The following is a 14,438-nucleotide window of genomic DNA, read 5'->3' on the forward strand; positions in this document are numbered from 1 at the left end:
GTGCTTGTGGCGGGCTCAGGAGGCAGGCTTCCAAAAGTTGCTGGATGTCTGCACTCTGCACGCAGAACAGTTGGGCCTACAGTTCAGCACGAGGAAGAGTGCAGTACTGTGCTGGTCCCATGTCAGGACAGTCATGCAACCGAAGCCACTGCTACAAGGGCGTAAAATCCCGTGGGCTTCAACCTACAGGTGCCTCAGGATAGACCTCACGACACAGCGCACCTACCTGGCAGACTACGAGAACGGCCTCCGTGCGATGGGGCCTTTGTGAACGCGATGGGGCTGCTTTGCGAAGCGGGACCTTCCCTTTTGTGAAGATAGCCTTCCCGACTGGGTGTGCAAAGCAAGGCATTTGACAAAACTGGGAAAAACGTGGTTCTTTCTTTGCTTTCATCTAAAATGCAGACATCCATCATAGAGATTTTCATCAGATAAGATTACTGACACAAAAATTTTTGGCAGTTTTATAGGCCCATTCGATAATTCAAGCTTTCCGTTAATTCAGACATTTTTACGGGTTTATTGAATGCTGAATTAAACAAAGTTCAGTGTAGTCAGCGCAGATACGATAGCTCCACCCGGTTTCATACAGGTGCTTCCTGTATAAAATTTGGTATACAGAATCCCTATAAAATTTATGCTGTATTTCTCATTGTCTTGTCTGCTTCCTTTTGTGTGGTCTGCATGATTCGGCGCAGTTTTTTCACAAATTCAAATTTTTCAGTAAGGTATACTTCTGTGCGATTCTATATTAATTTGATTTGCAAATACCATGTGGAATTCTGAGATAAATGAGACAAACTCTGTTTGCTATTATTTTAATTTTGCATTCATTTTTTTACAGTGAGCACATATTCAATATTCAATGGTATTTTTTCCCCGATATTCGTATTCGATTCGTATTTGAAATTTTCAATATTCGTACAATCCTAAGAATAAATAAATGATAAAGAAAAAAGGACCACAGCTTAGAACTCCTCTTGTAGGAGCCTGGGAACGACCCCAACTAGGCTACTGGGCAGGTAAGCCCCCAGGTTACCTAAGCCTCCGTCACCCAGGCGGGTCGTGGTGACATCCAAGTGGTGGGAGACAGTGACTGGAGTAGAAGCAGTGGACGATGAGTGGGAGCTGTCAGAGTCCTCCTCACCAGCATCCAGCTCGCGCAGCCGGCCCCGACACGCCTTGTAGTAGTCGTGCAGCCGGTCCGCTTGCTGCCACAAGCGTGCCGCCTCGTACGTCGGTCGGGATGGGTCCTGCACACCACAGACACCCCTGCATTTCTCATACAACTGACCTGGATGTCATCCTTTGATGTAATGAGGGAGTAAAAGTCAAATTAAACTTGGTGAAAAACATGAATTTAGCTTTGACCGTACAAATTTGTCCAGGCAAACTTGAAAGAAATGCAGTAAAACCTCGATAATTTGAACTCTGTTAATTTGAAATCCGGAACAATTCCAAGGTTTTTTGCAGTCACGTAATTTCTGAAGTAAATTTGATCAGATAATTCGAACCCACGGCCTGCGCCAGCCCGGTTAATTAGAAAATTAAGGGTGCTATGTGGCAATGCCCTATCCATGTTTCGCCACAAACCCAGCGTAACAACGGCCCTATGGAGGCGCGAGGCAAAGCCACATAGCGATGGCAATGAGCGCCCTAGCCGGAGCACTCTCGCACATAAATCTGTCTACAGTGCGCCCCGCGGATCACCGAAACAGGCGCCTGCAAAGGGGAAGACGTGCTTCACTACAACACGGCGGGCATACCGTTTTTGTCACGTCATCTCACTCCTACTCCATTCCACAGCGCCCTCTCTTTGCACCGTGTCAGTGGCAACACATGTTCCGTGCCGTGACCACTCTCCCCTGCGCCTCCGATGCTGCAAGTATGCGATACGCCATGCCTGCGCCATTGTTTTTCTGGGCTGTGCAGAAGTGCGAGCTTCATGACCGTACTAGTGAACGAAACGCAAGAGTACAAGACATTAACGCTGCAACAGTTTTGCTTGATCCAAGAAGCAGGCAAGAATGCTTGTTGGCTAAAAGGTACGCCGTGTCTCTCTCAACGTTGTCCACGATACTGAGCAACAAGTCAAAGATACTAGAGGCCTACGACAAGACATATTTTTCAAAGCATTCACGAGTGCAGGCTCTTCATATCAAGATGTGGAATCTGCTCTGCTTCGCTGGCTGCAGAAAGCAAACCGCAGCCCACCTTTCCGTCAAAGGAACAACATTGAGGGAGAAGGCAAACGACCTGGCTCTGCAACTTGGACATGAAGAATTCAAGTGTAGCCGTTTTAAAGAATGTAATAATTTGAAATTTCAGACTATCTGTGGTGAGAGCGGCAGCATTAACGAGATCACAGTCAATAATTGGAAGAAGCACACTTTGGTGCCGCTGCTTAGCGAATATGGTGAAGACGATGTTTACAACCTTGACGAGGCGGCACTTTTCGATACGATGCTGCCAACAAAAACATTTGCAGTGAAGGACATCGCAGGTCAAGGCTAGAAAACAGGCCAAGGACAGGATTACTGTGCTGTTCAGCGCGACCATGTGCAGTAAACACAAGCTGCCTCTACTGGTTGTCGGGAAGATAGGGAAGCCTCGCTGTTTCAAAAATGCACGGCTGCCGCCAAATGATAAACTCGTCTGCAGGCATACCCCTTGGTGACAGGTGCAATAGTTGAGAAATACATGCGACAACTTGACCGCAGGTTTGCGGCCACAGGAAGGAATGTCCTATTTGTTGTCGACAACTGCCCGGCACATGGCGACATCCCACACCTTCAGGCCATCAGGATGTATTTGTACCTTCGAACACCACTTCGATGTCACACAAGAAAAATTTATTGGCACTACCTGCTCAAGTGCATGCTCCTTTGACAAGAAGTACTCCACCAACCTCACGGTGTACACTTGGAAACAAGTGGAGCCCACATTGATCAGGCAGAGTTTTGAACACACTGATTTTTCCAGTGGAAACACTGTTGATGCCGACAACTCATGCTGGCTTGACGAAAAAAAGAGCGGAGTACTACAACCGCATCAATGCACTCTGCACAAAGAATGGTGAGTCCAACACAGTCAGCTTCACTAAGTATCTAAACTTCGAGAATGTTGAGCAGACAGGCTACTCGGACTCTGAGAGTGAGGTTACTGCTGTTATGAACATACACAATGACAGTGATGATAGCAACTACACTGACGAGCCTCCCTGAGCACCTGCTCTAAGTGAAGTTAGAAGTTATCAGATCGTTGAATGTTATCTGCAATTTTGTTGAGTGCCACAGTGGAAGTTCTGAAATGTTTCACCCAGTTGACCAACTCGAGAACATGACATTCGGAGCTGCAAACTACCGGATGCGGCAAACCAGCATCTGTGATTACTTTAAGTAATCTTAAATATGCCGAATAAAGGTAGCACGTTCCTGTAATGAATTTTTTGCCTCAGTCGTATTTCTTAGTGAGTACGGTTAATTAGAAAATCTGCTTAATTTAAAGGTTTCTCGCGATCTCGATGACATCCAATTAACGAGGTACTCTAGTAATTTCAATGCAAGCCTAATATCACACATTCAAGTAGGTCATAAGGAGACTAAAAGCTATAGCAGACACGGAACAGAGGGAGGCGACGACACATGGTGGTACTTGCAATTGAAATCATATTGAAAAGCTTCACGACATTTATTGGCAGATGTGATCTTGCAATCACGTATCATAAGATGAAGAAAAAAAAACCAAAACAAGACCTCTGACAAACCTAAAAGACAACAATGCAAACGTGGAGTTAAGAAAAGGCTCGCATAAATGAAACTAACTATACATGAAAAAGGTACCAAGAACTTCGACACCTTGCAAGAGCAACAGCCGCACTTGGAAGCGAAGAGATAAAAAGCCACTGCTTAAGTTGGAACCACATGCACGTGAAAAGGCGATGAACAAAGCAACCAACACGTCACATGGCAAACAAACCCAATTCTTTTTGGAGCATGGAAACAGAAGGCGAGCTAACACACTCATCTGTTTGCGAGAGTAGAATGGCAGCCACCTCTACAATGTCTTTCAAGCTGTCCCTTTCTTCTTCCTATAACCTGAGTCTAGCGGAACATGATTGCCATTGATATAGTACTAGTTTTTCCTACACCTTGCAAACTCTCTAGATTTCGCAATCTGGTTTGTGACTCAAAACCAGGCACATGCGGCAGGAAGCACTCGGAAGAGAATGAGCATATTGCATGCGCAACAGGGGTCACCTACAAGGTACCCTTCAGTTGTGAGCGTTTTTACACTGGACAAACCGGTACGCGTCGTTTAAAAAAAATTGTGGGGGTTTAAGTATGGCTTGAACCTAGTGATAGAGCAAAAGCTGTGAGTGTTTTAACAGGATCTGTTGGCGGGCTAGTTGGTGAATGTCTACTGTAGTCATGGTGAAATGGCGCAACAAACACGACACAAAAGTAAGAGGGACACGTAGCACGGGACGAGCGCAAACTACCAACTCTTTATTGAAGGGAAAGGGAACAAATTTATACTCTCGGCCACTCAAGCGTTCATAGCTCAATCGCTTTCCACCCCTCCGACATCAGAATTCATGAATGACATGGCTCAGCACGTATGACTAAACACCTTAAAACAAGGTTAACTAAAAATAACTGATAAGAACCTTAGCAAACGCAGTCAGTCAATCGTAGCAAGGCAGAGTCAAGTACTCGAAGCAAAAGCAGTCAAAGGAAACAGAGTCAATCGCTCGTAGCAAAAGCAGAGTCATGTATGCGGAGCAAAGGAAGTCAAAAACAAACAAACCAAACAAAAAAAAAGCTTAACAACAAGAACGAACAGGGCAAAAGTTAACGAACAACTTGTATCAATAGCAGTCAGTCACTCGTAGCAAAGGCCATGTCATCTATGTGAAGCAAGGCAGTCAAAATCTAAAATGTTAGACAATGTAAAATAAAACTGATTACTTTATCACCTAAGACAGGTCGTCAAAGCAAGTAACAATCAGTTGACCCTGGGCCTCGCAATTGAAAATCAACTCATGCGTGCAGCGTGCAGCCCAAGAGGTCATGTCACACGTGCCTAATTTTCATACCCTAAATGCTGTTTTCAAAAAGGCTAATTCATTTCTGTACAGGACGACTGACGCGTCACTAACGCAGCTACTATCGTTCATTATAAAAAACGCTTTCAAAATCTCACGTGCATTGGCACTACTGCCACTGCCAAGAATCTTTATATCATGAAGCCGTGGCTGACATTTGCAGGTTCTGCAATGCTCAGACAAATTTGTGCTAATATGTTTATCGTCTAATGAACGTAATGAACGTAATGAACGTGTCGTGTTTGTTGTGCAATTTCACCATGACTACAGTAGGCTGTGAGTGTTGCGGCGAATTTCTCTGCGGACCCCTGGATTTAATGTGCCGCCGTCACAACATTAGAAAAAACCTTCTACCCTAGCAACTTGCCGTTGTCGATCGCCTCTGCCAACTACCGAGCTACCTGTCTTCTCCTTCCTCTTCTTTTACTTCTTCTTTCCTCCTCCAACTCCTCAAAGTGCCACTTTCCACCTGGCTGGTAGGTTCTACTAGCAAGCATAGGTCACTTCTGGAGCCAAGCAGCTAAAGCAAAGGTGTCCCTGCAGCCGAAGGCCGATGCACTTCATGCATGGGTGACGCACATTGCATATCACGTGTGCACATGCTTGCCGGCAGCTTCACACCATGGCATCCTTGTCAAGTAGCAAAGATCCACCTTAAACAACGGTCGTGTATGCCTCAATCGATACTGGTATTCACTCGTCCGTATGAAGAGCCTGCTTTGAAGAAGCAGACTTGCTTGACATACATTACATTATCATACGTATACAGTTGAACCCGGTTATATCGAACCCGGATATATCGAATTTTGGTTATATCGAACTCACAAAATATCCCCTTGAAAATCCCATGTAAAAGTATAGGAAAGCCGCGTCATATATCGAACTCAATTTCACCGGTCGCTCGATATATCGAACTCCGCACCACGCACTGGAAAGTGTGCCTTCCCCAAAGACGATCGCATCACCCTTGGCCGTTTGCCGCGTGACGCTTTCAAGCCACGCGCGGAAGGAATGAGAGGGGACAGTTCGGCGACAGAAGGTCTGGGCAGCGCCACACCCATTCCCCAAAGGCGCGCGCATCTGCAGTTGTCGTTTCCCGCGCGCCAACAAATGACGTTTGCAAGCCATGTGCGTGGGTGTGCCCATTCTTTTGCTGAGCTATCTCTCTCCTTCAGCATGCGCAACGCATGCGCCAAGCCAGCTCAGCCCGTTCTCAGACAGACGTCAACGCTTTCTCCAGCGCGTGTTGCGAACCCTCTACGTGCGGCAGCGCGGCGGCGGACGTGGCTATGGTGCCAGCTCTGTTTTTTTTTGCGAGAGTCATTCTTTCCTATTGTTGGGCTGTACACGCGGCGTAGCGTAAGATATGGCGGCTGCGGACGTTAAAAAGCGGCAGGGATTTCTTTTTTTTTTTTGCGGGGATGTTTATTTTATATTTTTTTTATCGTTTATCCTTGCATGATGAATCAGCGAAAGCACGCGGTCAGCTGCTGCGATCATGACGCCCGCCCCAAGCGCGGCATGATAAATCGAACCAGGCTTATGCAATCGAGCCATCACGGGCACTCTGCGAAGTTCGCTCCTCGCCACTGCAGGAGCTATCAAAAGATAAACGCGCCCTGACGTTATCGCTGCGCAACATCTTGGCACGCTGCCAATGAGCTGTGGATGAGACTACCGAAACGGACTGATGCGCGCCATCGACATGCAAGCGAAAATGCTCGCGATTTCCTGCCGCCGCGGCGACACAGAAACCTTGTTTTGAGCTGCCGCGGTGGCTCGAGCGGCGAGAGAGACGCAGTTCCAACAAGTTTGAAAATTTTCGCTCTGTCGCTGCCGCTCGTCGCTTGCATGCGAGCGAGCTAGCCTTAACGCATTTTTTTTTTTTTAATTCTCGGGTGCAAAAGTGGTGGGTGGGTTCATTATGCGAGTGGGTTGATTACGTGACAAATACGGTATCGTTTTTTCGCATCGTAAGTGCCGTCGCAAGCCGATTTCTGTATATCGAATTATCGATATATCGAACTATTTCGCGATCCCCTTCGAGTTCAATATATCCGGGTTCGACTGTACCAGCTTGGACTCCACAAATCCAGATGAAAATTAGAATTTCTTCCAAGTCCTTCATCTGCCTTTTTCTTCTTGTCTTCTTAATTTACAACAGTACTAACTGAAGCTGCAATCTGTGCGAGGTGGTACTTATTCATTGTTTAAATGCAGACAGATACTTGTGTTGCAAGTGTGCATGTTTCCTTTTTAAGACGAAAACTTACGCTTCCCATTACAACAGAACCAATGTTGTTGCCCTACAGAGGAGGCCCAGAAAATCTCACTCGTCAAGCAGGAGCATGACGTGATTACCCTGGAGGCCAATCAGCAACCAGTGCCAGACTCTAAATGTCTGCTTGACCCATGTGACGTCATGCATGAAATAAGAGTGGTTAAAACGTATTGTGTAATGCAGAAATAAAGACACTGTATGTCTGAAGTAAAGCAAAAAAAGTATCACATTGTCGCATTTTCATCATCATCAGCCTGACTATATCCACTGCAGGGCAAAGGCCTCTCCCATATTTCTCCACTTAACCCGGTTCTGTGCTAGCTGCATCCACATGACCCCTGCGAACTTCTTAATCTCATCCGCCCACCTAACTTTCTGCCGCCCCCTGCTACGCTTTCCTTCCCTTGGAATCCAGTTTTTTACCCTCAGCGACCATCGGTTATCCTCTCTTCGCACTACATGTCCTGCCCATGTCCATTTCTTCTTCTTAATTTCCACTAGAATGTCGGTAACTTGAGTTATTTCTCTGACCCACTCTGCACGCTTCCTATCTCTTAATGTTACCCCTACCATTTTTCGTGCCATAGCCCTCTGGGTTGTCCTCAACTTAAGTAGAACTCTCTTGGTTAGCCTCCACGTTTCAGCCCCATAGGTGAGTACAGGCAAGATGCAACTGTTGTATACTTTCCTCTTGAGCGATACCGGTAAGCTGCTAGTCATAATCTGCGAGTGCTTGCCAAATGCGCTCCATCCCAATCTTATTCTTCTTGTTATTTCCTTTTTTACTCATTTTTACTTTTTTATGCATTTTAAGCTCCCTAATTTTGCAACAAAAAAATCTGGAAAAAAAAAAAAAAGCAAAAAGAACTTGCATGCGAATCTAAGCAGCCTTTTTCTTTTTCTTTTTTTTGCGGGGAAGAGCGCGCAGAGAAGCCTGCCAGAGCCCCAAGGTGGTGCCAGAGCCCGCAGCGCAATCTCTGGCTACTTGCATCGCTGCATTCAGACACTACACGACAAATGGTGGTTCAGAACACCAAAGCAGGCCGAAGCAACCATGGCAATGCTATCATCATATTGTCATGTGAACCAAGAATAGGCGAACATTCAACGGTGTGCAGGTTTCACAGGTATCGTGCACCTGCATTGCTTTGTTTGCTGTCAGCTGTTAGACAACCGTAATGAAAGTCCGAATGAGTTTGAAAAGGGTTGCCACAGCTTAGAATTCAAGCTAACTGCAGTCAGTCGCATTTGCCGAAGATGTTTGCCAAACAATATGCTATTTCATGCACCGGTCTCGTCAAGGAAACAGGAGTAGGGGATATTTTAAATTTTTAAAAGCAGACCCATCCCATCACTTTCGGCTAGTGGTCATGAAAAAAGGGGGTACTTACAATTGACTAAATATGGTCTCATTTGGCTTAAAGAAATATTTTTAGGTTTTAGGCCGGATTCGGCTAGCGAGTGACCATGCTTGGTTTCTATCGCTCGGGAACAAGCCAAAGTTTATATGTATGTCGCATGGTCAGTGAGCCTCGCTATAAAACTCCCGACAAAGACAAAAATAAAAAGAACAAAGAAAATGAACTAAATAAACAAAACTAATGAGACATTCATGCTTTTGTCTTCCCAGCGTGTAAGCAGTCCTAAGCGCTCGCCAAATTCGTTTTTGTTCTTCCTGGTGCAATAGTGCTTGCTGGAAATTTTTCTGGCAGCCTTGTTTCTTTAGCGTGCCCTGACATTACGCGGTACACAGGCGTTTTTGAATTGAGCTCCCAATCAAATGCAGCCACAATTGTTGGAACTGAACCCACCACCATGGGTTTGACAGTCTGCTTGCCTTCACTTGGAATTCACCTTATCACTTGTGACACTGACTGAAGTTGTTCTTAGATGAATGCATCCTCTATCCTATGATCGATCCTAATAGCAGATTCAGAGCACTTTTGGACCATTATTGTCTGCCCTTTTCGGAGCATGCCTATTAGAATGGCAGATTAGGATAACTGCTCATGCCTGCCAAAGGCAAATTGGGAGCAGTCAACAATCCTAGATTTGCCCGTGAAGCAATCCAGACAGTTGTGCTGAAATCAGCCCATTTGACGAGAAATATGCATAACAGAGGCATGATTCTTTCTGGCGACTCCTTGTCTTCCAGTTATTGGAAGTCCTGAAGCTGTCACAAATGAAGGCCTACAGTGTAGTGTACTTTTTATGCGACACAAATAAAGATGTTATTGATTTCATCTGTGGATCCCTGATGGTAGCTCTAACAGGTAGCGTGTGACCAATTCTTCTCATAGAGCAACCATAACTCCATTGAGTCGACATTGGCAACTTGCTTCAAGGACTTGACACACAAAACAGTAGACAGTTCGCCATAAACATAGAGAAGTGAGCTAAACGCAAGGAGACGCAATTAACTTTTACCTGCCATAAAAACACTCAATTAGATTGCAAATCTAATCTTTCAGCTGACATTCCTACACACCAGCATTATAGATGACTTTACAGGTTCAGAAAACATTCAAGGTGGATAGCCATCTCGTTATATATTCATCAACAAAAGTATGAAGAATGCCTAGAAACAGTAGAAATAAATATAACAGCGAGAATGACCCAATGAGTATTGAACTACACTAGGCATCCTATGTTTAGGAAATCTGCAGGACATTCAAGGGAATTTCTAAGCACGTTGAGAAGGTGTAGGTGCAGGCTTTACCAGGGTGAGCAAAAACTCACTACCGCTTCCAGCCTGTAGTGGTATTCCATGTTGTCTGCCATGGAAGGTACTGATTTATGCATGCAGTGCGGGTGGGCTTTGTTGAATTTAAAGTGAGCAGAATATTATTTCACTAGACCACAAGGAAAAATAGGTTACTTCTCATAAAAGTAAGACACAAATAACACGAAATCCCAAATTTTCAGCATTTAAATTCACCTTATGACTTCCAATGAGCACTGGGTAAGAGTGGTCCCATATGATAGATGCATGCAACAAACAAATGCTATTTGCTAAATTTGTATTCGTTACGTGGAGGATTCATAGCATTTGTTTGCCAAAGCTATGCTGTACCCATGACAGGTATGCATAGAAGTGGACAGCTCTGGATCGGTTCTGAACACCAGTGGGGCGACCTCAAGCGACATATTTCTGCAATCTGCCTTAATCAAAGCAGCCACAAGGTAAGTCCCAAATGTCCCAACAGTACAGTACCAAAAGTACAGAACCAGGAAGTTTAAGGATCTAAAGTTAAGCACTTGTGAATTTGAGGCAATAGAAGAAAAGTACCTGAGCTCGCTGAAGGCACAGGGCAATCTCCCTCTGGATCTGTGGCAGCCAAAGGCGAACTTCGGTGGACGAGTGAAATTCGTGCTGCAAGAAAAACAAAGACACTCATTTGTGACAACCTCATCAGCTGCCCACCTGGAGACACAATGCTATCTGCTGCGTCCCAAGAAGACAATCCCACCCTATCAGCCATGCCCTTTTCTATACAGCCACTCATTCCCATATTTCTATGAGCAGTCACTGCACACTCCATTGACTTAGATGCACAGTACAAAGCAAGATTTCAATGAACTCATGTAATGGAAGTGAAACGTGGCAAAACCAGATGAGGTAGCCAAACCTCGCTGCAAGTGATGTCAGTACTCCCTTCATGCTTCCTGAATGCAGCACAAGCACAACTGCTTGGCATGCGAGTCGTGCTTTCTTTTGCTCTGTGCCAAATTTCTTCCACTCCATCTATGGAGCTTGATTTGGTATAGCCATGGGTGCATCCGTCTCTGTGGTGTGTGCAAACATTGCTTTAGAATTCACTGAAGCAGAAGCTGTGGGCTCATTTAATCCACCCCCAAAACTGTTCCTCCATTGTGTCAATCACTGTTTTTGTGTGACTGGCCGACAGAATGCACTCCTTTCAACTGCCCATACCATAGAAGAAAGTAACGGTATCATTCCCTTCTAGACGTGCTTATGCAAAATGGCACCTAACAGGATGGCAACCTCGGTGTACCGAAAGCCCACACACACTGGTCAGTGTCTGAGCACACTTTTGGGCATAAGCTCCCCGCTGCATATGCACTTTACAACCATGCCTTCGGTCTATACTCCAGCCCCAAGAAACTCGGCGCTGAGCTGCAGACCGCCAGGAAGAATATTTCAGACAACAGATGCTCAAGACAGCCGAACAATGCTGTTCATGTCACAACTCCAAAGAAAAGGTCACTGATAAAAGCAAGCAGGCAAGCATACGATATGCTGCATGAGCCAGCGAGTCAATAGCCAGAATATTTAAGCAATACAGAGTCCATGCAGCCCACGTGCGATCAAGCAAGCTAAAGCAAAAATCTAAGAGTGAAGAACCCAGCCAAACCTAACCGATATCCTGGAGTTGTTTACAAGATTACGTGTAATAACTGCAGGGCTGCATATATCGGCGAATCAGGTAATTTTGTCAGGCATTTGAAGCTGCATCAGAATGACGTTACCAATGACCGCATGAAAGAAAATGCCAAGGCCAAACATTGTGGCACTGCGGAGCATAGCAGTGATTAGGACAACACCTCAGTCATAGCAACGGGGAAGGATCTGTCAACATGTCTACAACTTTAGTCACTGCACATTCAAATGACGAGATGTTTTAAACCGGACGTGGGGCAATCTTCCCAAGACTTGTGCACTCTTTACTATGGCACCAAAGCCGCACATAAGCCATTTCCTTCATTCATTTGCTTCCATTGTGGACAAGGGACTTGTACAGGCCCCGAAACGTCAATGCTTCGTTTTTTTTTTTTTTTTTTTTTTTGTGAGTGTTCGTTTTTTTTACTACAGAGCTTGATCCTGTTACATGCACCCACAAAGCCCAGCCTAATGCAATATATAATCACCCAACGATAACATTACAAGAAAGTATTTGTTTTGGTCGAAACCCCAGCAGTCATGCAGGCATTGAGAAACTAGGGTGTAGATGAGCCAAGTGTGAAAGCAAAGGAAGACTTCTACACACAGCAACCACACAGCCACCAGAGTCATCCATCAAGAAAGTAACAAAGTTTCACTAAGGACAGGAGAGACAGTCTCTCCTGTTCAGCCATGTATTTACAGTGGGAATTCAGAGGCAATGGCTTAGACAGGGAAAGCAGAATGGTAGGCCTGAAAATAAATATAATAAGAAAACTGAAGCAATGTTCGACAGTCTCTGAAAAGACCATCAATTTATGACAGCTAGCAAGGCTCTGGTAGTGGCAAAGACATGCAGGTAGTGTTCACAGATCCAGACAACGAAGGGAAATACCTAGGAGAATCAGATCAGGATGGAGTGCACCTTAAAGATGCTCTCAGATCATGAGTGGCCGTTTGATATCCCTCAAGAGGAAAGTATTTAACAGCTGTATGTTACCGGTACTCACCTATGAGGCAGAAACGTGAAGGCTGAGGAAAAGGATTCTACTTAAGTTGAGGACAAGCTATGAAAAGAAAAATGGTAGGTGTAAAGCTCAAGGATAGGAAGCGTGCAGAGTGGGCCAGAGAAAATAACTCGAGTTAATAACTTTCTAGTGGAAATCAAGAAGAAGAAATGGATGGGCAGGGCATGTAGTGGGAAGAGACGATAATCGGTGGTCGCTAAGGGCGACAGACTGGATTCCGAAGGAAGACAAACGTAGCAGGGGGCGGCAGAAAGATAGGTGGGTGGATGAGAAGTTGGGAGGGGATCAAGTGGATGCAGCTGACAAAGATCCAGGTTAAATGAAGGAATATGGGAGAAGCCTTCACCCTGCAGTGGGTATAGTCTGGCTGACGATGATAACGAACAATGACTGGTTAATAGGGTGGAAACTTGGGCGAGTTGGAAAGCATTTGAAATCATATTTGCTAGTGCTTGTTAACACACAAGGGGCATTAGAAAGAACAAATATGAACATATGAACTTTGTCTAGAGAATGCTGGGTTTCCTGAAGAAGCCATCACATCTGTCGCTGAAAAGCTACTGAATGAAGTGAGAACTGGGTGGCGACCAAACCGTGAAGATCCCCATCGGTGAGCTCGACTTGTGGCTATGGCCTATGTGCACAACGTGTCGCACTGTTGAAAAAAGTTGACAAAAAGTGTGGCGTCCATCTTGTTTGACTGCCCGAAAGAAGCTTGTGCGCCTGTACCCTATTGTGAACGGCGCTGCAAGGCAGCCAATTTGTGATAAAAGCACCAAATGCAGTTTGTTCCATGCAGTCGGTGTTGTTTACGAAATCCCGCTCACTTGTCCCGCTTGATTGTACACTCGCTTGATTGCTGCGGATGATCAGGCTGATGCTTAAATTAAAGGCTGAGGGAACATCACATGGCTGTGGGATCTACATCAGCTAGGGGGAATATCGCTGATCACTGTGAGCTGTGTCTTATCAAAAGATACCCTGACAACCCAAACCCCATACATGCACACTGATCCTTCAGAACATGCGCGTAGTGGCAACAAAGAAAACGCAAACAGAAAGAGAAATTGTCGAAGCCCTGTGTATAAACAAAGGTCAAAACTGTGTCAGTACACCATCTGTGTACAGTCAAAACTCGATTTAACGAAATCCAATTTAACAAAAGTCTCAGTTTAACGAAGAGATCCCGATTCCCCCTCAGACGCCCATACGGTACAATGCTTTGAGTAGCTCTAAATAACGAAACTAATTTTACTATCTGTCCTGAATTAACGAACCTTTTAGTAAAAAGGAAGATGAGAAAGTCTATTTTCGGTCTATTTTATGCAAAACGCTCCAAAATGTATTGATAACATTGTGCAGCAACTACGTCCCGCTTTTCCCAAACTGCGTGGTGCGAAACGTGAGCTAGATTGATTTGAATACACAACATTTTGCCAGCAGTAAAAAGCTGGCCCGTAGACCCAGTGTCAGCAGCGTGCCAAGCATGCCAACACCGGGACAAGTTATGGCTGCTCTTAATCTGCTGCGACAGTTTGCCGGAACACATAAGGGAAGAATGCACAAAAATTCCAGGCAGATGTTGCTTACAAATCGCAAGCAAGCAAAGATCAGCGACAT

General features: G+C 45.2%; 1 protein-coding gene across 3 annotated transcripts in view; it reads right to left on the reverse strand.

The window, feature by feature from the left end:
- LOC146180469 (uncharacterized) overlaps positions 1-14,438 on the reverse strand; it is a 48,880-nt gene that overhangs the window by 24,555 nt on the left and 9,887 nt on the right. For 2 of the 3 annotated variants that reach the window (XM_084576062.1, XM_084576063.1), the window contains 2 exons: positions 10,678-10,761; positions 1,040-1,253 (listed from right to left, as the gene is read on the reverse strand). In XM_084576062.1, the coding sequence (XP_084432188.1) occupies positions 1,040-1,253; positions 10,678-10,761 (298 nt within the window). The remainder of the gene's footprint in view (positions 1-1,039; positions 1,254-10,677; positions 10,762-14,438) is intronic. The other variant, XM_084576064.1, reaches the window with a different exon arrangement.

Source organism: Amblyomma maculatum, chromosome 8 (genome assembly GCF_055883805.1).
Source record: "Amblyomma maculatum isolate TAMU_Amacu chromosome 8, ASM5588380v1, whole genome shotgun sequence".
NCBI lineage: Eukaryota > Metazoa > Arthropoda > Arachnida > Ixodida > Ixodidae > Amblyomma > Amblyomma maculatum.